Source organism: Notechis scutatus, chromosome 2 (assembly GCF_049901735.1).
Source record: "Notechis scutatus isolate UNSWTSFEM ecotype Mainland chromosome 2, rNotScu1.2, whole genome shotgun sequence".
Classification (NCBI taxonomy): Eukaryota; Metazoa; Chordata; class Lepidosauria; order Squamata; family Elapidae; genus Notechis; species Notechis scutatus.
The window spans coordinates 35,526,980-35,551,818 of NC_142010.1; the positions used below are offsets into that span (position 1 = coordinate 35,526,980).

At 39.1% G+C, this 24,839-nt stretch overlaps 1 protein-coding gene across 1 annotated transcript in view; it reads right to left on the reverse strand.

The window, feature by feature from the left end:
- Positions 1–404: 404 nt before the first annotated feature.
- SUCLG2 (succinate-CoA ligase GDP-forming subunit beta) overlaps positions 405–24,839 on the reverse strand; it is a 243,557-nt gene continuing 219,122 nt past the window's right edge. The window contains exons 10-11 of the mRNA XM_026679375.2: positions 13,100–13,220; positions 405–1,890 (exon numbers count right to left, since the gene is read on the reverse strand). Coding sequence (XP_026535160.1) covers positions 1,775–1,890; positions 13,100–13,220 — 237 coding nt within the window. The 3' untranslated portion in view covers positions 405–1,774. The remainder of the gene's footprint in view (positions 1,891–13,099; positions 13,221–24,839) is intronic.

A 24,839-nucleotide genomic window follows, 5' to 3' on the forward strand; every position in this document is an offset into this window, starting at 1 on the left:
CAGTGATAAAAGAAAGTTGTCAACAGAAGATACAGCAAAGAATAAATTTAAATGGGTAAAATGTATAATGTTTTCAACTCATTTGTTTAACTGGGTTCTCTTAATCAAGTTTTAAGATGTGTGAGAACAAATGATGTTTTAGATCATATTTATGCAGAAATACTGATAATTCAAAAGAGTTCACAAACATTTACATAACCCTGTAAGTGCCTTATAAGTTGTCCATGCCTGCTTCTATAGGATTTTTATGATAGGAAGAATACTGTGTATGACTGAGTATTTTTATTTACTTAACATTTAATGGAATGACTATGTTCATGCGACTTCTAAAGCAATTCTCAAAAATGGCTTTCATTGATAGCCATTAGTGACCATGGTAAAAATGACAGCATTAATCAGCACAATTCAAATGTGTAACCCCAGGGGAAATTTATTAATAGAGTTTGATTGTTGTAAACCAAAAAAGTATTCATATTCTTTACTATTAAAAATCACATAAATTCTTGGCTTGTCAGTTGAATAACATTGTTTATAACCCTACTTCTGATTTCAAAAGTATCTTGAATTTCAAAACTCCATTGTTAATTAAACATATTAATGTGGTTATTGAATTAATTTGATAGCCTTTGCACTTTGTGAATACATATTTCCCAAACATCAAAGGCACAATCAAGCAAAAGTTAAAGCACTTGGAAATCCACTTTACTTCAGTATGAAGATGTTGCAGTTGGTGAATATTTGCACTGAAATTCACAGAATATACTAAAAGTTCTTAGGTGGCATCATTCCTCAATTTATTTTTCATATTCTTTCTGATGACAGCAGGTTCCCTGATAGCTTTGACTATTATCAATTCTGATTAATAACGTTAGAATAACAGCACAAATGCCTTAAGGAATCACCCCGCTCGATTTCTTCATGATAAGACTATTTTAAGCTACTATACATATTGATTTCTAAAGACAGTGACTATTAATTGGATGCATATGTTCACGGATACTGCCAAATGTGACATTAGAGTGTGTAATTCTCCTTCAGTACTTAAAGCATTCACATGAGAATTTATAGGACAATAAAAATGATTCTTTCACAGAACTGTTCTTCAAATATGAGGTATGCATTGGATATCAATCCTTGCATTTTATAATAAGTTTGACATGATGGTGGTAGAAATCTAATTACATTCATTTATTTCCAATTATGTAATATAGTCCTAATTGGAAAATGTTATTAAATATTATTTGGAATTAAGAGAGCTACTGGAGGCACACTGGAAGCTTCTGGCATGCCTGAATTAGACTTTTGATTGTTTGTATTTCAAACATCAGATTCCCAACCCACATCATACCCCTATTTTTGGAAGCTCTCCGCATGATATGGGAAAGGCATCTCCCTTCTAAACGTTGATATCACCTCTAGCTTGAGAACAATCCCCAACAAAGGGCCAACCACGATCAAATATCTTTTTTCACATTAAGGATGCATGAAAGTATCTTAGAAAAATTGGTAGTCACAAGCAATTAACACCTAGGAAGAGAAACCTTAAATGGCAACTGACAGTAGTTACTCATATTTGCTTGTAGAACATTCTGCCCCAATGTTGAGAAATAAAGGCTTCTGTGTAATAAATGAAATTCCAAGTTGCTTTTCACCCACTGAATATTTTGCAGGTTGTGATTAACAGGGCACGTAAGCCAAATCTCGGTGCTCGTGGCTGGTTAAAATTATGTCTTCAATGGCAGTTCTGGAATGTCATCTCTGGTGTCATTTCTCTTTATTTCTTTGACACGCAAGCCACTGCTTTCTTAGCAGCATCTTCAAGGTCACTTGCAGAAGTAATGGGAAGTCCACTTTCGTTCAGAATACGCTGGGCTTCGTGAACATTTGTTCCTGAGGGGAAAGAGGAGGGGGAAAAAAAAAGTTAACTCCTATTTCCTTCTAGTTTTTAATAAAGGAGAATATTTGTAGCTCAGGGCTGAAATGAGGAATCCTAGGTGCTCTCTGAGTTTAGTTGTTTTCTTGCAGATATTTCATTACCCAAGCTCAGGTGCTGCTGCTGATGTTACCTAATTTGGCTAATGAAATATCTGCAAGAAAACAACCAAACTTAGGGACCCGTAGTTTCTAGTCTTTGAAAGCTGTAAAAGGAACGTGCAGAAAAGATCAAGCACATTTCATATGGTGGCCCCATAAAAAAGACATAACAATATTGAAACCATTTCTGGTTGAATGAAATGTGTAGGTCTGTTGGATTTTGACTCTTTGCCATTAAAGTACACGTCCAGCTTTTTTTTTTTGTAATGCCTATGTTTACATTTAGTAGGAATCTAGTAGGCAACCGAATCAAATTGAATCTGCTAGGTACAGGATAATCACTGTAAAATATAGTATTGATCTCCTATGGATCCAGAAGACAGAAGAAGGCAATGACAACCATTTGGCTGACTTAATACTGAGTCATTTAACTTACTTCAACTGCATATTAATAGATAAATAGCTCTTCATGAAATGTTTCAACAGAATAAATTATACAGCACAGGATCAGACAAGGAATATTAGCAAAGATGTAAGATATAGATCAAGATTTTTTTCCCTATAATACAAATTACTCTGGTAGAGATTATAAATAGCCTACCATGATTTATTTTTGTGTCCATTTATCAGAATAAAGAAGCAAGCTAGCACCAGAAAACTAAATCAAAATATACATTGCATAAAAAACTGTACAGGCTCTGGAGTGTTCTTACCACATGAATATAAACAGAGGTCTTATACCAAGCGAGTGATCTGTTCTCAAAGGCAAAGATCTTTGCTAGGCCTACTACTAGAGATGGGTGGTTTCTCCATCACAGAACAGTTGCTTTCCATGCAGAAGGTCCTGCATCCCTAAATAAGGTTGGGGAAAGTCAGGGCTGCCCTCAGAAACATTTGCTTCCAGGAAATGAACCAACAAGATGATACTCCTTTGTCACCATTCCACATGCAGGAGAGTAAACATTTACCGTATTTTTTGCTCCATAAGATGCACCTGACCATAAGATGCACTTAGGTTTCCAGGAGGAAAAGATGAAAAAAAACATGGAGTGCCAAATATGGAGTAGCAGTGAAGTGAGGGCAGGAGACGGATCCTGAGAGGACCACACATAGGTGTCCTCTCATGTACCAGCTCTGCCTACTGACTCCTGCCCTGCGGAAAAGAGACAGAAGAGGCGGGACTCAGCACTGTAAAAGGACACCCCTAATGTGGCCTGGCTGCTATTCACCATATTCACTCCATAAGATGCACAGACATTTCCACCCATTTTTTGGGGGGGGCGGGGGGGGCGGAGGGAGTGCATCTTATGGAGCGAAATATCGCAGTAATTGTAAGATCAACACTGGTGATGGGATGCTATCCTTCTCCAAACCCTGATAGGATGCAGCTACTTTAAAAGCTTAAGAACACGCTGTGCTGGACAAACAGTTGACTGAGAAGAACAGAAAGGGGCTGCTGCTATTACTTTGAGCATTTGTTGTCAGAAGCAATTATCTTAGTCTCTCTCTACTGCCAGGGCTGATACCTTTTGCAGAATAAAACCAGACAAGTCAACACTGTGGTTCACTACAAGGCAATTTCTTTTACTCCAGCATTCTCTGGCATGGCCAGTATATGCTTCAACCCTGTGGAAGAAGTCCACTCAAGGTATCTTCTGAACTGGCCAAGACAAGATAAACAAGAGATTATTCAGACTGTAAATTCAGTTGTAGGGTAATGTATTTCCCTTAAGAGGGGAAAAAGATACAAGCTTTTAAAAGTTTTTACGTTACAGCCTTATGCATGTTTACCTGACTGCAAACCACCTTTTTTTTGTCTTTAAAGAAAGAGGGATTTGGTTCTGAGTAAATATGCATAGGCCTCTGTAATGTCAGAGATCTAGAAGTGGACACAGACATCAAGCTCAGTCAATGTTAAGACTTGGAGCCTGCAAAGAAAGAAAGGGAGAAAGGAAGAAGTCATAAATTAAGAGAGACGTTTTAGGGATGTGGGTGCTACACCGTGTCAGGCACATGCACGACCAAATCAGAGGAGATTAATTAAAAAAAAAAAAAAAAAAAGACTGATCGCTGCTCACATCCTGCAGCTCTTTGTTCATTAATACTGAAAAAAAGACAGGCCCAGTTGAAATGTTCTGACAGAAATGCTCACGCAGATTTAGTTCCTCCCCAGAAGTATCTCTCTTTCTCTCTCTCTCTCTCCCCTCTGTTTTGATGCTGATTGGGCACTTCGTGACACTAATGGCATCTTTCCCTTGGTAGCAGAAAGTATAATATGCATAACCAATGGCTGTCAACATTCAAGATCATCTCCTCTCACTATGCTCTGGCAGGTTTAACCATGAACAATGAATGCCAATAAGGAGGGCCCACAATACTATTAAAAACTGCTCCCAGGGGTAGAAATCTCAGCCCGAGTGAAATATTCACACATGTATTGTGATTTTGATGGGAAAAGAGCCAAGAGCCACATCCTGCCCTCCTTAAGCGCTGAAATGTTTCACAAAATCAGCCAGATCTTCTGTCCTGCCTGACAGGTTTGTAAGTATTTCTACTTATAAATCAAAATGGCAGGCACCTTGGAACTACAACAAGCAGCAAAGGCTGTTTAAGGAATTTTAATGCTAATTAAAAGGTTTCGAAAAGTCTCAGCTGACATCCATGAATCATGATTAATAAAGCTAAGTATTACCTAGTAGAAGGTATTTGTTATTTTGCATGTTTTGTGAATAGCCTGTTTGATCAGTATTCCTCTGCAGCAATTTTAAAAACAGGTCACTGTTATCTTCATATCCCTGGAAAGGAGTGTGTCAGTGTGTGTGTGTGTGTGTTTGTGCACACAATTTGGGAAAAATAAAGAGGAAGTTAACTTGTAATTCTGTAGCACTGGGAAAACTGGAACCACAATCTTCCTGATTCACAGCTCAGTCTCTCAAGCAGAATGTTACACTGACTTTAACTTCAGGTATCATTTCAAAATAATTGCTCCTAGGCCTTAAGATTGAAATTTCAATCCTTGCTGGTCTCTTTTAGCACTCGAGTTGTGACGAGCAACATATCTCCACTGTAGATGCTCAATAGTTATGATTTTCATTTTACCATATTTTTTTCTAATTTCTGAACTGTGATGCAAAAGAATAAGAAATGTTTTACTTTAAGATATCAGCCAATATTTGCCACTGAATTAATTTTAAGTCTGTCTGTCTGTTTTCTATCCATCCATTCTTACGTCTCTGTATACACATGCTGCTTTTCTCCATGAATCTAAATATTTCAATTGTTAGCTTGCTTGTTTAACAGAAGAAAACACCATTACAACAAAGCTTCATACGTATCGATATAACAGACAGCTATTCAGAATTTTGAAACTCACCCTGATAAAACTGCTTTGAAAGATATTTTTAAACCTGAAGAACCATAAGGAGAAAAGCTTTGTGTACGCTGAGAGAGACATCACTTGAATTCTCTTCCTTTTCCCCAGGAAAATAGAGAAATGAGATGATTTCAGGGGAAAGAGGATGGTGAAGAGATAAAACCCATCTTTCTTAGAGTGGTAACATGATATTTGCAGATACCCATTACAGAGAATATGCTCTTGCTGTCTAGAAAAAGATCAAGGTATGTTCATTATGTGATAAGAAAAAGCCTTGCAAGATCTTTTCTTTATATTGCATAGAACATTGATTTTTAACACTAAAGCTCACAATTTCACAATTCCAGCAGTGTGTGCAATTGTAAGCCTATGAGCATTAAAAAAACTGGGCTGAGCAGTGTGTATGAAATATAAAACTATAAGCAACAATAGCACTGAAGTGCACTTTGTACTGTAATTGCTGTTAATCATTTCCCACTTTTGCCCCAGGATAAGTTGGGCTTCTGCTTTTCCCCCGAACCATACCACTTTATTTGTGCCACTTTATATGTTAATAAAGCCTTTTGCAAATCTTACATACCACGTGAGCTCATAAAAAAGGTGAGAGAACGTTGACAAAGCCGTTCGGGACTTATGGCCAAGGAACAATGTCCAGTAAAAAGGGATCATTATTTCATTGGTATAAAAGTTGAGGATGATGGACCTGTATCTGTGTTTATTATGTTAGTTCCAATATTAGTTTTTTAAAAGTATTAACCTTTGTATGATGAACTGGCATCCTAGGGAGTGATTTATACATCTCTCTCTCTCTGTCTCTCTCTGTGTGTCTCTCTCTCCCTCCCTCCCTCCCACTCTGTGTGTGCTCAAAATAAACAGGCAAAGTATGAAAAATGGTCAGTTACTTAGTTGGAAAACTGGACTATTTGTACTGACAGTTGTTCCCCAAAATAACAACAAACTAACAAACTCTAGTTCTCCTTAATGCTAATCATTACTGTTCTATATTTATACACATATTAGAGGCTTAAGGCAACTTCTCAAAGGCAAACATAATTTTGACCAAATTCCCTTTTCCTTTGCCACTAGAAAATAATGAACTACTTATCTCAATGTTTAATAATTTGTGCTGCTTCAGCTTTTTTAACTGGAGATAATACTCAATGCGGATACAAGAATGATAGTCATTCTAAAAATGATCGTCTGCTCTGATCAATGTCCCAGGTCATTTTCAAAGAATGTGATGATCAAATATAATAGGGTTTTTTCCACAGGTAATTTATTAAAAAGACAACATGCTGAGCTGGTTAAAATCTCCAATGGGCACTAAGATTGTTTTAGTTTGATGGAAGTGTCAAGCTTTCTGTAAATGTCAAAAGAGAGACTCCATGTTCTCTTTTTCCTGTTGTTGATATTGCCTTACCAAACCCTTATCAATGTTTAATTACTTAATTAAATTAAATTTATATGCCCACATCACTACCCAAAATAACTCTGGGCAGCTGACAATATAATATCCATAGGAAACACCAGAAATGAGAAGAAAATCAGGAAACCACTATATTAGTGTCCTGAGTTTTTAAAAAATGTTTGAAGAACATATTCATAGGTAGACACAATATCTATATAGGTGTTACAAGGAGCTCTGCTACAGCAAAGTATTAGAATTAGGATCCAAGCTATATATAGTTTCTTTCAGATTTCTATAGTGCTGTTCAAAAACGATGAAAAGACCAAGAAGACAAGTTTCCCCAAAATAGTTACAGGTTTTATCCAATCTTTTTTTTATTACTATCTTTCTTATTATAGGAAATACTTTCACAATAGTTATTAGTGATTTCTGCAAAAAAATGTTCATCAAAGGCATAAAGATGAATAAAATTCATTGCATAGAATAAAACAGTCCTATAAGAGAGGTGGGGGGAAGATTGACATAATGCATTGAGCATTATGAACAAGAATGATTAGTTCAATAATATCGGTTGCACTCATCTTTATCAATAAATAAAAAATAAATATTATTTATGAAATAAAAGGAAACAAAAGATATTTGCATTTGATAAAACATAATGTTAAAGCCACAAAAATGGTCAGTGTTGTTTAAAACATTTTGCGAAGGGTCATTGTTTGGAATCTGTGATCAAAAGCTGTGATTTTAATAAACTGAGCTTCCTTTGATATTTGAAGTGCCAGAAATCTTTATAAAAAAAGGCTGCAATGTATTTAACAGCGGAAGACTAAAAAATATCAGAGCTAAGGTTTTCCCCCCCTTCCTGACTTGTGGTTTGAAAACACAGAATTTTTCTTTTTCACTGAAGTAAACCAACATTAACCTACTGCCACTGGATGGTGTTAGAGAACTGTAAACAGAGTTCCAGTCCCAAGCAATCAAAACAATCCTTGCTGTGCTTGCACCAAATGAAGCCGTTAAACAGAGGAAATAACATGGAAGAGAAATTTGCATGGTTTCTCTCTATAATCAAGATTTCCCTTAAATGTGAACTATAATACACAGGGTAATCAGACAAACCATTTTACTAACTGTGCCACAGCTGGATTCCAAACCAATTCAGGTCATTGGAAGACTGGAAAAAAAAAATGGCAGAATTTGGTTTCCTTATTATTGTTAGAAACCAGGAGTGCATGTGATATTTGCAATAGAAGTTTAAAAATAAAGAAAACATATTTGCATGCGGCTGGGTTTATGTTCTGCATCAAGTCAGATTGTACTTGGCTGGACTTATTGTTTTCAAACCATGTTTTAATTATTTTGTGGCATTATTTGCAGAAAAGACTAGACACAACTTATATATGTTTATCAGATATATATATGTTAAACCAATACATGAGAACTGCAATGTGAACAGAATCAAGATCACATGAAGTATTAGTACCGCTTTATAAAACCCTAGTAAGATCACACCTGGAATACTGCAATTTTGGTCACCATACTACCAAAAGATGTTGAGACCTTGGAAAAAGTTAAGAGAAGAGCAACTAAAATGATCTAAGGCCTGGAGACAAAAAAATATGAAGAACGGCTGCAGGATTTGGGTTTGGCTAGTCTAAAGAAAAGAAGAATTAGGAGTGACATGATAGCAATAGTCCAGTACTTGAGGGGCTGCCACAAAGAAGAGGGGGTCAAATTATTCTCCAGAGCACCAGAGGGCAGGATAAGAAGCAATGGATGGAAACTAATCAAAGAGAGAAGCAATCTGGAATTAAGGAGAAACTTTCTAACAGTGAGGACAATTAACCAGTGGAACAGCTTGCCTTCAAAAATCCTGCTTGAGCAGAGGGCTGGACTAGAAGACCTTCAAGGTGCCTTCCAGCTCATTCATTCTAAATGGATGGACTAATGCAATCTTACAGTGCCATATGGCCTCTTCAGATTTATCTATTAATAAATATCCATTGATCAAAATACCTAAAGAAAGAGAAAACATGCAGTGTGCTTGTCTCTGTGTATAGAAACCCTAAAATGGTGCACAGCTCTCATTGACTTTCTCATTTATTCAATCAAGCACAGGTAGTTCTCGACTTACAGTTTTGTTTAGTGACCGTTCAAACTTACAAGGTCACTGAAAAAAGTGGCTTATGATCATTTTTCAATTTATGACTGCTGCAGCATCCCCATGGTCAAGTGATCAAAATTAAAGCCCTCGGCAACTGACTCATAATTATGACGGTTGCAGTCTCCCAGAGTTATGTGGTCCCCTTTTTACAACTTTCTGACAAGGGAAGACATTGGGGAAGCCAGATTCACTTAATGCCCAAGTTACTAACTTAACAGCAGTGATTCACTTAACAACTATGGCAGGAAAAGTCATCAAATGGAGCAAAACTCACCTGACAAAGGTCTCATTCAGCAACATAAATTTTGGGCTCAAAATTGATTGTAAGTCAACGACTACCTGTATTTGTTTCCTGGAATGATCTACATCTATATTATCTTTATTATTTGAAGCACACCACCGCAAGATGTTATAGTGTATTGCTTTCCAAACTACTTTTTATTATTTGTTTATTAAGTTTATATGCTGCCATCTCACTGTCCGGAGCAACTCTAGGTGGCTTACAATGTAATAAAAAATAGAAATGTAAAAACAATTATAAGAACAATTAAAACGACTGAGGATTAAATATAGGCTAAAAAAAACCCCACACAGACTCGAGGAGAGCGGAGCGAAGATGGTGCCTTTCCTCTTAACGCACCAACCACCTCCCACCCTAAAGTGTTTCTGTTGAAGGGTGTTGTGGTCCGCTGGCGGCTAAGGGAGCTGGCAGCAGAGTCGGACATTGAGGAGGTTGGGGAGGAACAGGGGCCAGTCCTGGAGGCTGAGAAAGGCTCGGATGAGGGCTCTATGTCAGAGGCAGAGATGGGGCCAGGGTAGTCTGGCAGTTTTCAGCTGCCTTCAGTTGGACAGCAGTGAGGCGGAGGAGCAGCTGGAGCCGGTTCCCAGCCTGCGCATGCGCAGAGCTGCCAAAAGAAAAGAACAATTGTGAACTAAGGGTCGATGTGGGAGTAAGGCCACAAGTGGATGGTGAACGGCCCCTCCCATATGGATTAAAAGAGGTGCAAAAGGGGAGAGGGCTTTTGCAGGAAACCATTCATTCATTGCAGCAGTGTGAAGATCTGTCTGTGCATCTCAGAGACTTTGCGCTGAGCCCTTCCTTGTGAGTACTAACTTGGCAGCTCTCCAAGCTAGATAAGGTCTGTGCTCCTTATTAGACCCTTGAAAGACTGTTTGCCAGGCCTTTGGCCGAATGTGAATGCAAGAAATTCACCTTTGTTTAATAAAAGGGGTTTTGCCGGGACAAAGAGTCTGCTTGGTGCTTTTTGGGGAAGCCTAGGTCAGAACAAGGAGCCAGGCCAAACTAGCTTTCCAAAAAGGTAAAAAATCTTGACCCTGTCCCTCTTGTTAACATTACAGAAGTCCTCAAGTTACGATCAGTTACCAAGTGGCCATTCTAAGTTACAATGAACCCCAAAAGGTACTTGCAGGCCTTCCTTCCCCGTGGTCATGTGGTCATATTTTGGCCTGCATTTATGGCTGTTTGCAGTACCCGTCAGTTTTGTGATTTACAACATTTTCACTGGAAACAGGCATTTACTGCTGGTTTCTGGGGGGAAAAACCCACCTATAGCAAACAACAGTTTCATTTAACAACTTAATGACTGCAAAAATAAAAGACTGTCAAATCAGGTGCGGTCACATGATGACTCCCTTCTCAATCAGCATGACTTATGACCATAATTATAAGTTCAATTATGGGCATAAATCAAGGACTACCTGTATGGTATCTTCACTTTGGGCTGCTTGCATTGGCTGAATTCTCACAAAGCTGCCTGCTCCATTCAAAAGGAGGTCACCAATGCATGCATAAGTATATTATGGATGTAAATTCCTGTTATATAGCTCTTGCGGCAGGCAGAGGTACGACCGATAGATCAATCTCCTTGTGTAAGTCTGTAGTCTAGGAAAATCTTCGTATAGGTTGGACGGGCAATAATTACCTAATTTTAATCCAGTAATTACCTAATTTTAATCAACAATTAGTTATAAAAATCTCTTGAAAGAGAGGAGGTGCACTTGCCCAGCAGGAACAATTACTTCATCCGTTAAATACGAAGTACATGATTCTTCTAATCACTTTGGGCACTTATAAAAAAAAAAAAAGTACTTCTCAGTTGGGGAGCATTCATTCTTTCTTTCTTTTATATCAAGCAAATACCTGTAAGTATAAAGTTACTATTTTTGAACGAAAGACTAATCCTTTCTTTATCCACTGGTAAAACAGCTTGTAATTATTACACAGCTGAGAACAAAGATTTGTCCAGAAAATCCTGCTAAATCAAGACAGAGTTGACTGATTAAAACTTTACTCATCAAGACATCTGCAATATACTGCTGCAGGAGAGCAAAGAATTTTTTATAGTCCAGCCACAAATCTACTAAAGGTTTATAGGAATAATTATGAACCTTTTGTCATTGAAATGCATGAAAGAGAACGGGTTGTTCCATGCTGTATTCTTTCAGCTTCATTTTACAGTGTCCTGGAGTTCTCAACATTATGAATTATTATTAATTTTTGTCTCAAATCATGTGAGATTTATTTAATGAAGAGACAAGCATGGAAAACCAGAGATTATAGTATGGGGAACCAGAGATTATGGAAATAGTGTGCACTTTTTACAAGGAAGACTAGAGTCATCACCGATACTACCTTAGCTAATGGCTGTGAAGTTTGTTGGCAGGGCTGCATCCTAGATTCTAGAGTAATATGTCAAAACAATAAAGATCATTTCCATAAGAACTGTGTTGTAACAACCACAATATTTGACTCAGAGATCAGACCTGTTACTTTGCAGGTGGTCTGACTCCCTCTGGATCTAGAACACGATAGGATTAAAGCAGCCTACCATAACTTGATAGCCTCCAGATGGCCAGAGGTTCTAGGATTTGCAATCCTAATATTCCTGAAGGATATCAGGTTGCAGAAAGCAGGTTTAAAGCTATGAAAAGGTATGAATGAGCTAAAATGCTGCAACAGTGAATCCTGTGTGGGTGACATTGACGTGTTTATCAATTGATTTAACACAGTTTTCTGTCAAAGAAAAAGTCTATTCCGTGTTCTATCCATACCGTTTCTAGAGAACGGATAGAGCGGTAGCTGTATGGGGATTTGAGACAAGTGACAGGCAGCATCTTTCATTATATCTGAGGGCTGTAATTCTGAGATATTAACTGAAGTCCAGCCAACCCAGAACGTTGAGTCTGAGTCTCCTTCAATCAAAAAGAATGGCAAGCGGCCTGCCCTCTGCTGCACATCTTATAGAATTTGTGTCATGCCCCTGTCGGAGCCTGTATCTGTGGAGGAAGATGACCTGGAACTGGAGCAGATGGAGATTGAGGGGGCGGCTTCGTTGGCTTGGGAGGAAAATGTGGGGGAGCAGGCCCAGTCAGTCCACGGCCTTTCAGAATTGGGATGGCTTATAGGCAGGGAGGAAGAGGGGCAGAAGGCTAAGCAGTGAACATGAGAGACAGAGCTCAGGCGATGAGCAAGGACCACCCCCTCCTGATCCTTGAGCATGGAGAGAGGAGAGAAGGCGAGAACAGCGCAGAGTGACCGGAATACTCAAGAGGAGAGCGCCCCACCCCTCTTCAAAAGGCACACCTGGGGGCTGAGATTTAAGGAGACACTGTGAGGAAGGGCATCTGTCAGGAGCAAATGCTGAATTCCTGGAGTGTTGAGCACCAACGTTTGAACTTTTATGGATTCCTTGCATTCTTCCTGGATTTCTTGCTTTGCAGCCGTGGTGCTCAAAGCATTGGGCTGGACTATCTGCAGCCAGAGGCTGTGTGTGTATGTGTGTCATCACTTTGCTCTGGGACTTGCCAGAAACGTGGGAGCGTCTGGGGAAATTTGGAGCAATAAAGGGGTGGTTTGAACTGCCAACTGCCTGTGTTACCTCTGTGCGGTCATCACAATTTGTTGCCCTGAAACAACCATCTCATTCTAGTTTCACATGAACTGAAATGGTATCGGGTCCCCTGCTGGGACTAGAAGACTTCCAAGGTCTCTTCCAACTCTGATATTGTATGTTCTAGAAAATTAGCTCCAGCATCAACCATCAGAGAATAGATCAAAGGAAACAAAGGTATCCAACAGAGTTTGAATTCCACCACCTACCTTCAAGCCGGACCACGAGAGGCACTTTCAGTTCAAGCTCTTGGCAAGCTTTGGTGATACCGTTGGCAATAATGGCACAATTGACAATTCCACCAAATATGTTTACTAAAATTGCTTCAACCTGGGGAAGAAAAAGAAAAACCCTCACGTTCAGTCTTTCAGAAATGCATCTATGCTGTAAACATATGCTTTTAAATAATAATATAGGCTCTTGTCAGAATGATTCCAAGCACACACAGTAACAGAGAGTAATCATCTGAAACATATGGAAAACCAATGTGGTGTCATAATCCAAGAGTTGAACTAGGAGTGGGAAGGCCCAAGTTCAATCCCATTTGCCATGTCAGAAGCTCCCTGGGTGACTTTGGATCATGTACTTCCTAAATCCACTGCTTTTGATCATTTATTTATATCCCCCCCCCTATTATTTGTGTAAATAACTCAAGGCAGTGAACTTATCTAACGCTCCTTCCTCCTCCTATTTTCCTCACAACAAAAACCGTGTGAGTTAGGTTGGGCTGAGAGAGAGGGACTGGCTCAAAGTCACCCAGTCACCCTTCATGCCTAAGGTGGAACTAGAACTCAACGTCTCCCAGTTTTTAGCCTGGTGCTTCCACCACTAGTCCAAACTGGCTCTTTGAAACTCCCAGAAAAAAAAGATGGTATATAAATGAAACTGAAAATAATACAATAAATAAGGATGACTACTATGATTCAATATATCACAGGCTTGAATAGGTAATTAACAGTTTTCAATTTTATGACCCAAACTGAATTTTCCAAATCAAACTAGCTGAGAAAGAAGGACAACTAATTTTATGAAGTCCAAAATAGCTCGGCTTACTTTTTGTGCCCATGTGATGATTAAAGCACATGTTACATTAATCTGACCATCTGCACAAGAATAATTACAGAAGATACTGATGTCAATTAAATCTGGAAAATAATTAAAGAGATTGTAAAGTATAAAAAATAGCGATGACCTTGAGACCAATAGAGATGATCCTGGATATGATGCAATGTTCTTGCATCATGCAATTAATTTACCTTTACTCTCTTCCAGGATACTATTGTTGTTGATTACTTCCAAGCCTAGCTAACATTTCTGGTATTCTCTTAGGGTCTTTTCCTCCAGAACTAGGGTATTTATTTATTTAGTCTTCTTTGAGACTGCCTGATTCCCAAAAGATTCTGGACAGATTACAATTCAATACTAATCAAGCTCCATACTATTTAATGTTATCATCTGCTAAAGCACATCAAATGTACCCTTTTTGTTGAGTTGAATTATTATTATTTTACATGATTATTATTATATTTTTATTCATGAAACATGAAACTCAATCGAACAATTAAAAATGTATCACAAATATTATTGGCTGGCATTGATGGTTGATACGGGTTGCTGCCAGCATCCAAGGTATCGACCAAGTATCTTCTTAAAACGTATGATGTTCCAAGTTATTATTATATATTATTATATTATTATTATATATTATATATTATTATTATTGTTGTTATCATTGTTAATCCTCAATTTGATTCATAGTCTGAAATTGATAAAAACTTAACAGTTTAAGTTGTAATCAGGGATCTAAGAGCTGTTAAGGTAGCATTTGACTACATAGGCAGTTTTGAGTAAGGTGTTTTCTTTGCTTATTCTTATTCTTATCATTGTTGTTGTTATTCATCGCACAGTCAGCCAGATGTTCAGACTGGTTTTGGCATTTTCGCATATAAGTATATTATTATTATTATTATTGCCGTGGTGGCGCAGCGGTTGAAATGCTGAATTTCAGACTAATTCTCCTGACTGCCAGAGGTTCAATCCGGACTGGCTCAAGGTTGACTCAGCCTTCCATCATTCCGAGGTCAGTAAAATGAAGATCCAGATTGTTGGGGGCAATAGGTTGACTGTGTAAACTGCTTACAGAGTAAAGCACTATTAAGCGGCATATAAGTCTAAGAGCTATTGATACCATATTATTTTGAAGTGAGGTTCAATATCTTCAAAATCTGAAAGTCAAGGCCTTAGGGAACCAAGTGGGGAGACGTTATTGGAAAGTGAGTACATTAACTGGAAATTATTCTCTGATTTGGATTTTTTAAGAGCACGAGAAGACTCTCAGAGGCTTTTAAAGCTCACATCTTTTTTAAATCAAAGAAATGTTTCAGTTTAGTTTTTAAAGGGGGCACCAAGCCATGACTCTGTGTATCCAGGGAGACCTCTTTGGTTTTAGTAAGTCCTTGTAACGAAGACCCGGATCTCTGAATTCTGAGTTCAAAAGATTGAGATGCTTTGAAAAAAATATGTCAGTTCTCCATTATAATGATAAGGATGAACCCACTTTGTGGTGAAGGAGATGCATAAAATGCATTTAAAGTGCTTTAAACTACATCTTCTATAGAGCTTTGAGAATTGTGATTAGTAACATAATCCCAACCCTCTGATTTAAACATTGCTGTGGGAAAAAGGGGGTCTAAGAACCCTTTGATACAATCTATTTTGGTATGACATATTTTTCTTATTATAGAATATTAACATATAGGTTGCTCTTTTCTACTGGAGAGATTAACACTTTCAACAGTATGGCATTCAATACCAGTGAAAATGTAATATATTCCCCAAGATTGTGCATTTGTTGCTTATTTAATGACTGTATAGAATGACATTTAGAACAGCACCAGCAATGGATTGTTCACCATTAGCGAACAGCAACAATTTCTCTCCTAGAGTAGCTCATGAACAAACAAACAAAAATAGGTTATTTCCAGTGGTGCTATTCTACCGGTTTGGCTCGGTTCTGCCAAGCCGGTAGCAGCGATGAGCAGCGGAGACCAAACTCTCCGCTGCTCTGCTGTTGGGGCCACCCGCCCAACTGGGCTCCCTTACTCACCTTTATCCTTTGAATTTGAAGGGCAGCTGCTTTGCACGGCACAGAAGAGTGCTGCGCAGCAGCTGCTGAAACGACCGGGATCGTGCAGGCTTGCAGGAGGTGAGTTAGAACACCTCTGCACCTGTGCAAATGCCTCTGTGCCTGCGCAAAGTACGTGATTGGTGTGCGCGCATGCAAAGCGCGCCCATCAAGCCACGCCCACCGAACTGGTGGTAAAAATATTTGAATCCCACCATTGGTTATTTCCCTTTGTCATGCTGATTATTGAGGCTCCTCACTCTATAATTCCAACCTGGGAGAACTCATTTAGCCAAGATGTTCTTAGAAATGGGACACGGTAAGGCTTCCAATCCACCTTTCCCCAGATGGGAAATGTTTGCTTCTGCTTGTTTATTTTTCATACATTTTAAAGCCTGCATTAGTTCCGAACACTCTGTCTGTGATGCAGGACTGCATATAGCAGGGGTCGCCAACCTTTTGGACCTCAGGGACTACCAAACTCATAATTTTAAATCCCAGGGACCACTAACTGGTTCTGTGGGTGTGGCCTTATTTGTGGGTGTGGCTTGGTGGTCATGTGACTGGCTGGGCATGGCTTGTATGTAAATATTATAAATATTTATATAAATATTGATTTTTTAATAAAAAAGAGAGCAACTTTTACCCAAAATCAGGCAAAGCAGGCAGGCAGATTGAGTTGCTCACAGAATCATTCAGAGATCTATCTGTCTGCCATCAGCTAGCTCAGTCTGTCACATAAAATTTGCTTGCTGTGAGTCTGCATTGAATAATAGAACCTTCAGTCCTAAGGGAGGTTTGGCTGTGCTTAAAAGCAGAGCCGAAGATCTAAAGACTAGCTAGAAAGCAAGAAATGCAACCATTTCCTGCTTCCTAGCTAATCTAAATCTCCCGGCACAGCAGAACATCTGATGGTAGGAAAAAGGAAAAATAGCAATTTAGCAGGCAAGTATGCCAGGTAAGGAGTGGGCGGGGAGGGTTCCCGCGGGCCATGTGGGCAGTGCAGCCTTGTGTTTCTGCGCAGCCTGGATTAATTGCTTTGGGGGGGGTTGCTCTGGGGGTGAGATTTCTCTGCGGCCCACCAGTTGGCGACCGCTGGCATATAGAGAGAATGGCTACTTCATGGCCTGTTAGGTTTGCCAATAACCTTTGATTGGTCTCATTTACATTTTGATTCAGTTATTTTCTGGGGAGAGACATTTGGTCTTGTTCAGATATAGCTTTGTTATACTTTCAATTAATAGGAGATCTATGTATATGTATCTCCTATTGATCCCCCAAGGTCACATGATCAAAATTCAGACACTTGGCAACTGACTCATATTTATGATGGTTGCAGCATCCCAGGGTCATGTGATCACCTTTTACGATCTTCTGACAAGCAAAGTCAACGGAGAAACCAGATTCACTTAACAATCATTTTACTAACCCAGAGGTGGTATTCAGAAGGTTCTGACCAGTTCTGGAGAACCAGTAGTGGAAAATTTGAGTAGTTTAGAGAACCAGCAAATACCACCTCTGACTGGCCCTGTCCCCATCTATTCTCTGCCTCCCGAGTTCCAGCTGATCAGCTGGGTCTTCTTTTGTTGCCCTGCACAGGAGAACAGAGCTGGAAAGCAGGTTAGTGGGGTGGGAAGGAAAGGGGATTTTGCAGTAACCTTCTCCTAGAACTGGGGAGGGGATGGAGATTTTACAGTAACCTTCCTTTGTCATGCCCACCAGGCCATGCCCACAGAACAGATAGTAAAAAAACTTGTATCCCACCACTGTACTAACCTAACAACTGCAGTGATACACTTGGCAACTGTAGCAAGAAATGTTGTAGAATGGGGCAAAACTCACTTAAGAAATGCTTCATTTAGGAGCAGAAATTGTGCTTGTAAGTCAAGGACTACCTGTAGTTAAACTTGTAAACTATGGTTCAGAGTAATGAGGAAGTCCTTTAGCAGGAGTGGGAAGCAGATAAACACTGTATAAGCCTAGACAAATGGGAAATGTTGTAGAGCGGCGGTTACAGAAGGGAGACTGAGCCAGGGCTAGGCTAACATACTTTATTCAATGAATAAAGGGTCGCCGCGGCTTCAGAGGCAATCTGACAGCCAGCTGGTGGCGACAGCTGATGCCGTTTGACAGCTCCCTTTTATAGCCGGCTGTCAAACGGCATCAGCCAATGGGAGCGATCGGCGCTCCCGCTCAGATGGCGGACCAGAAGGAGAACTAAAGGCAGGTTCTTAATACATAACAGGAAACAACATGAAAACATCTTGAACAGACACCCCCTGAATTCATAGGAAGATAAAAGCCTCAACGGATGCTAAGTTTGCAGCCTATTTCCTGACTGCTTGTTCCTTTACATAACACTGTAGTTTATCTGGATCACTGTAATGTTTGTAGGTTCTTCTTTCATCTCTTAACAACTACTATATCTTTTTCAATTGTTGCTGTTGTTTGTGTTTCACTATAATATATAATAAATACATATCCAAAGGTTGCTATTAAACAGAAAAGAATGAATAATGCTAAAATATGCCCGGGTTATGTTTTGAATGATAGGAAAAAGGCCAAAAGGAGACATGCAGGTTCTGCCTTAAAGAAAATGTCCATAGGAAATCATTAGCAATCTATCTGTCTGTCTATCATCTATCTATCTATCTATCTATCTATCTATCTATCTATCTATCTATCTATCTATCTATCTATCTATCTATCTAGTGTATGGCATGTGTTAGCCAGGGATCACTGAGGTGGCTGGCTGCCTCTGTGAAAGAAATTTTTGGGGGTGGTGTTATCTTTACCCATGGGACGCCTGAATGCCGGTAGGCATTCGGGGGAGTCTCTACGTGTTTTATTGGCTCACAGGAATCGAACTGCTGGGCTGCTGACCTCAGCGGTGCGCAAGTCCAGTGTCTGACCACGTAAGCCACCACAGGCCCCCTCGGTAGCAGGTAATTTAATTCTTAAGAAATAATTCTTCTTTGCCTTATAGATATAGCAGCGACTTTGCCAGAAACCTGAATGGGATGCCATACATCAGCTATTCATAAAGGGACAATATGTTTCACAAAAAAGGCTGTTAAAATTGCAGCATTTGTTAAATTGGTTTTCAGTTAGAAATATGCAGTCCATTTGGAGCTAAGGGTCATAATTGGCCACTGACTGACATACCAAAGGAAGATGAATTCCAAAAAGGGAGTGAGTGAGTCAGTCAGTCATAACATTAATTTTTAAGTATAGTTCACATGATTTAATTAAATAAGTTAACATGTCTGTTTTGTACGTATTTAATAATTTCCCCCTTCTGTTGCTTAAAAATTACAATTCAGTAATTTTATAGGAATGCCCCGGAGAAAAGTACACCTGTTTTAAGCCTTGTGAAGTGGAACCATTGCAGATGGGAGTATTGAGATGAGTAAATATGCCATCTAAGATAGGAGATCCTAGTAGCGATTCCAGTTAGAAGCGGCAACTAAGCTGAAGACACTAAAAAGAGTTTCCAGTGGATTGCTTCTCCTGCATGACCTATTGCCACAGCTGTTAAGTTAACAAGGTCATTAAGTGAGTCTGACTTCCCTCATTGACTTTGCTTGTCGGAAGCTGGTTGGTAAGGTATCAAATAGTGATCACACCAGGACACTGCAAATGTCACAAATACACCCTGGTTTCCAAGTGCCCGAATATGATTGTGGGAATCATATGATTGTGAGAATACTACAAGGGTCATAACAATTTGGTAGAAAACTCTACCACACCTGACTGATAACTTGAAACAACAGCTGACAAGTGAACTGGATAAAATTCTCACTGCCACTGCCTTCCTTCTTTGCACCTGATTCCCTGTCTTACCTTCCCTTTATGGCAGGAATCTCCAAACTTGACAACTTTAAGACTTGTGGACTTCAAGTTACAGGGTTCTGGGAATTCCTGCTTTACAGGGAATGTTCTCAAGATGGTGGTAGGAGGTTGATTCCAGGGCACCAATTGGTTTTTTAAAAATTATAATGGTTTATTTCATTGTTGTAAACCTCTCAAACTTAAGGAGCTGGATAGTAGAAAAACTATCTCACTGTTTCTCTACTACTCAGCTCCTTAAGCAGGTAGAAAGAGTAAGGTTATTGTTCTTCTTGGCATCATAATCAGAGCTACATTTATCATGGGGATTCTTATGCACATATTCCATATTCAAAGCAGTTTGTCCCTACTGAATAAATAGAGGTGAGAAATTCCTTTATGATTAACAAGAAGAGGGAGTGATCGAGAATTCATCACAACAGATTAATTGTCAAATCCTACTGGGAAAAGAGCTATCCATCAACTCCAAGGAATCGGATTCACTTCATCTGACTTCCAGATAAATTATGTTATGCACATCCTCCTCCTATTTGACCGCAGGCCTTTCAACATGCAGCTATAAAGAAAGCGTTACTTATTTACACACACATACATACAATCACACAAACACTGTTTTTGGCTACCCGCAAAGATTTCTTCGTATAATCAGTTTTCAAATCCACCGTCCAACAATGATGCCATACGGTGAAGTCTCATGTGTGCATTCAATCCCAAATTCTTATAATGTCCCTGAATAATTTCTATGTCTGATGCTAAGAGCTATTGGAAAACCCGCTAAAGATGCAATTTAAATGCCAGTGTTCAGTTTTCAGTGTTTAAAGATTCTTTTTTCCACTTTGAATCACTCAGTAGAACTCTGCATGCGTTGTGATGTCACAATGCTCTTTATTTCTACATTCACTCCACTTTAAAGATTGGTGCTGGTAGAAATGCTAAAAATAGTGAAGGAAAACAATATACTGTAAAGCAAACCAGGAAGATGTAGAAAGAAAACAGAATAAGATGAAGTGTATAAATACATAGCTATTTCTGGATCCTCTAAAGCCATTTATATGCTGTACAACAGAAGCAGGTTCAGTTATATCTGAATGCAGCATGCACAAAGGAATTGTGTTTAGTGCAAAGGAAAACTCCCTTTTCTCAAATACACTGCACAACATAGGTGAACTTCAACAGCTACACAATCTCTAATTAAAAATCCCACATTCTTAAAACAGATACTCAGGTTTAAGGATCTACTTTTCAATTTTCAAAATTAATCCTAACCTTAATGAACCATATGTTTGTGTACACACACAAACAATGGATCACATAAATTAGTTAGGATTCATTTTGAAAACTGAAAAGCAACTAAATGTCTGTTAAATTAGATTCAGGGATTGATATTTGTATTCCTGGGCTTAATAACAATAACAACATAAATAAAATCAGTTAAATTAGAGAGTAGCCTGATTGAGTTCAATCAATATGAAAGTGAGTCAGGTGGAGAATTTAATCTTGGGCTTCAGTGAAAACTTATAAATAAGCCAAGAGGCCAGTGCAAACAGTAAAGAGATTCAGCTATAAACTGAAAGCTTTGTTTATTGTTCCTTTGCTGCCTTAAATGGATTTTGCTTTTTAAAACAACTTTTAACATTCCAAGTGATGAATTCCAATGAAGGGATTTATTCCAGCATTTTTTTAATGCAAAGGAAGGGGGAAAAAAACCTGAAAAGTGTTCAGCAGGGGGAGAAAGAAAAACCACCCACTGCACACTGCAAAGGAGCCTTTATTAACATATCAGGCGCACTGCATAGAACAGAGTTCCTGCCTGAAGACAGCAGAGAAAATGCCTCCAAAGGTGTGTTAATGATTAACATTTCCACCTAATGCCATGGCTTGGAAGCCCATGCTCCGCATACCCTTTCAACAGAAAACAGACATGCCTAGTATATTTTCTAGGGTATACTTATATATACTTCACCTAGTAGCTGTTTTACTGACACAGCAGGCATGAAATTGCTATCAAAAGGAAATGATGGCCAACAGCAAAACTTAATCCTAATACCTAAAAACATCCATTTCTGTGTCCAAAGAGCAACTCGTCAGTAAAGAAGATGGCTCTTAAATATGTGCTACGCAAGGGCTTGGTCAGCGTTTTCTAAGAGCCTCATATATGACCTGGCAGATGAGAATGGCACTGAGGATCTAAATCAGGGGTGTCAAACTCAAAGCTCATGGTCCGGATCTGGCCTGTGGAAATATCAAAGGATTGGCTCGCGATGCCTCTGTTGGACAAAATGGGCTATGGGGTAGCCGTGTGTGCCCCCCGCGGTCTGTTTTCAGCCTTCCCGGCCTCCAGCACTCTGTCATCCAAAAATAGACCTTGTGGGGGCATGCGCCGCCTCCCCACACCCCGTTTTGGCTGGCAGGGTGCTGCAGGATACCTGACATTCTGGGTCAGTGATAGTGTTTGATCGCTACCCAAGTATGTGTTCGTGACCAGATTCAAAAATTTGTGAATTTTTTGGTCAGAACCCGATTTGGTCGTGGTCAGAAGCATTCGTGTATATATATCAGTATACACCGATACCTTTTCTTAGGAGGACTTCACATTTGAGAAGTATTTTTCAGAGTTCACGCCCTGCATCTTCCCAAATATAAGCAAGTACTTTTAGCCACCGTATACGGCATTCACTTTGTCAATATAGCACTGTGGGTGAGAAAGATTGCAGCTGTAGGCAACAACTACGTAGCCAATATACAGATCTATAAAAGAGTGTTCTGTGCATGGGAATATTTTTGTTCTGCAGGGTTTATTTTCCTTTGGATGTCAAAATACTTCAATGGTTTGTCAATCTGAAAGTGAATGTATATATATATAATGTGCCTTGGTATCAGTGTATACAGTAGAACCTCTGGTCACGAACGCTTCTGATCACAATGGTACATATCTCTTCACAGCCTGAACATCAGATCCATTCTTAGCGGGCAAAGAACAGAATCAATAGTAGAGAGAGAAGTGGGGAAGAAAGACAGACAGACATAAAGAAGGAATATTTCAAAACAACGATTCCAGCTGTTTGTAGACCATAGCACCAAGCATAAAACAAAACCAGATTTGTTCATAAAGCAACATCATTTAGATTTAGAAATAATAACTAACTGCAATTTCAAAAGAAAACTTTGATTTTTTTCCCACAAGCAACTTTTAATTTAAAACTAGACAACTCATGACCCAAAGTTCATTGTTTCAGAAATATTTTCTTACCGAGACTGATGGCTAAGAGTGGGCAAAAATCAGTGGAAGGTTAAATGGATTCCAAATTCCTGTCAGTTTTCCCATTGGCTTCGCCTCTGGAAAGTTGCAGGGAGCTTTAGAAAAAATCATACCATATGACTGCAGCTAACCATGGATGACTGCAGTGGTGCAACAGCGTTATAGGGTAGCATGGCAGTGCTGCAGCAGCCACAACTTTACCAACACAAGTGGTCTGAAAATCCTTGAAATGTTAATCCCACAGGAGTAAGGGTCTTGGATTTTGGATGCATGGTTTAAGTACCTTGATTCAAAAATTGTTTTCCCCAATTGAAGGTTACAAATAGACAAACAGGAGACTTTTAATAGCCTAAAGATAAAGGCATCTTTAAAACCACAGTGGGTTTTCTCAACAGAAAGCGGAGAGATAATTTAGAAAACACATCTTCTAACTCAGATATTTCTCACTCTCCTATTCCCCCTACCTCCAAAACCCTGGTGAGTAAAATGAGGGGGCTAATTAGCAAGAGTCTTTAGATCCCAAGAATCAAAGCTGCTGCTAATGTTCTCTTTATGAGAGACTTCTCTTGAAGACAAATAAAAGGTTATCTAATCTTGCGGTAAGGAAAGCTAATCTTCTAAGTTTAGTTCTTCATCTGCTGCTTGAGTTAGATGTCTCAATCAGAAAACACAGTTGTCAAAGGAGAATTATGTGATAAACAACATTCCAAAATTGCAGTATCACTATCTGACCTTACTAATCTGAGGTTCTGTAGCCTGCCTTATTTATTTCAGCTGAAATAATAAGCTGCTCACAACTGTCAGGAAAGCCTTGTCTGCAATGAATTAAAAGATACATATTGGAGAAATCTTGCCTCAAGCCTTCTGTGAGTGAAATCCGACAAAATCTTTTCTACACCTCCAGGTATCTCAATGAATTGCTGAATACTCTCCCTCTACCCAGTAGAACAAACTTTGCTTAACTCTTTCACCGGCTGGAGTGACATTTTGTTTCGAAAAAGATGTTGCTGGTCCCAAGACAGTGTTTGCAAGAGGATTTGGGAAGAAGACCTTACTTCTGAGGGACCAAGGATGCTACTCTTCTTTTCATCGGCCTTAGTAGGGCCATTGGTTTGGAAACAGCAGACTTTGTGATCATTTTTGATGAAAAGAAACCGAAGTAAACGCTAGTATAAGACCACCACTAGAGGGCAGTATGAATTCGGAGTGGAAAGGCTATTCTCAGGAGGTAGCACTGGCCTTAGGAAGCAGAAAAAAATAAATGCTGTAGTTTGGTTTTGAGATACATTTGCTAAATGTTGGAGAAATAAACTAAGTAGTCAATATGCAAGATGAATTTGCAGGGGCATCTCTTCCAGTGTCCCTGATCATGGTAGGCCAATGTATTCATATGAACTGGTCTGCCCCTTTTGATTTCCCTTAAATACCAAGATGATCTTCTTCCAGAATGTGTGTGTGGCTTAAGGTATTGGGGTCCAGTATTACACTTATCTTACGGTCTTCCACTAGTGATTAGTGATTTCAGCAAGTGAGAGTATTTCTACAGGACTGGAAGCTAAACAAGGTTGGGTTTGATCAGTGAAGTAAATAGGGGACCTCCGCTGAATAGAAGGGCTGTAGACCTGATTGGAAAGTTGACAGAAGGATGCTGAGTGAAAGCAATGGTGAGCTACTTCTGCATTATTATGATTATTAAGAAATATATATATGTATGTAC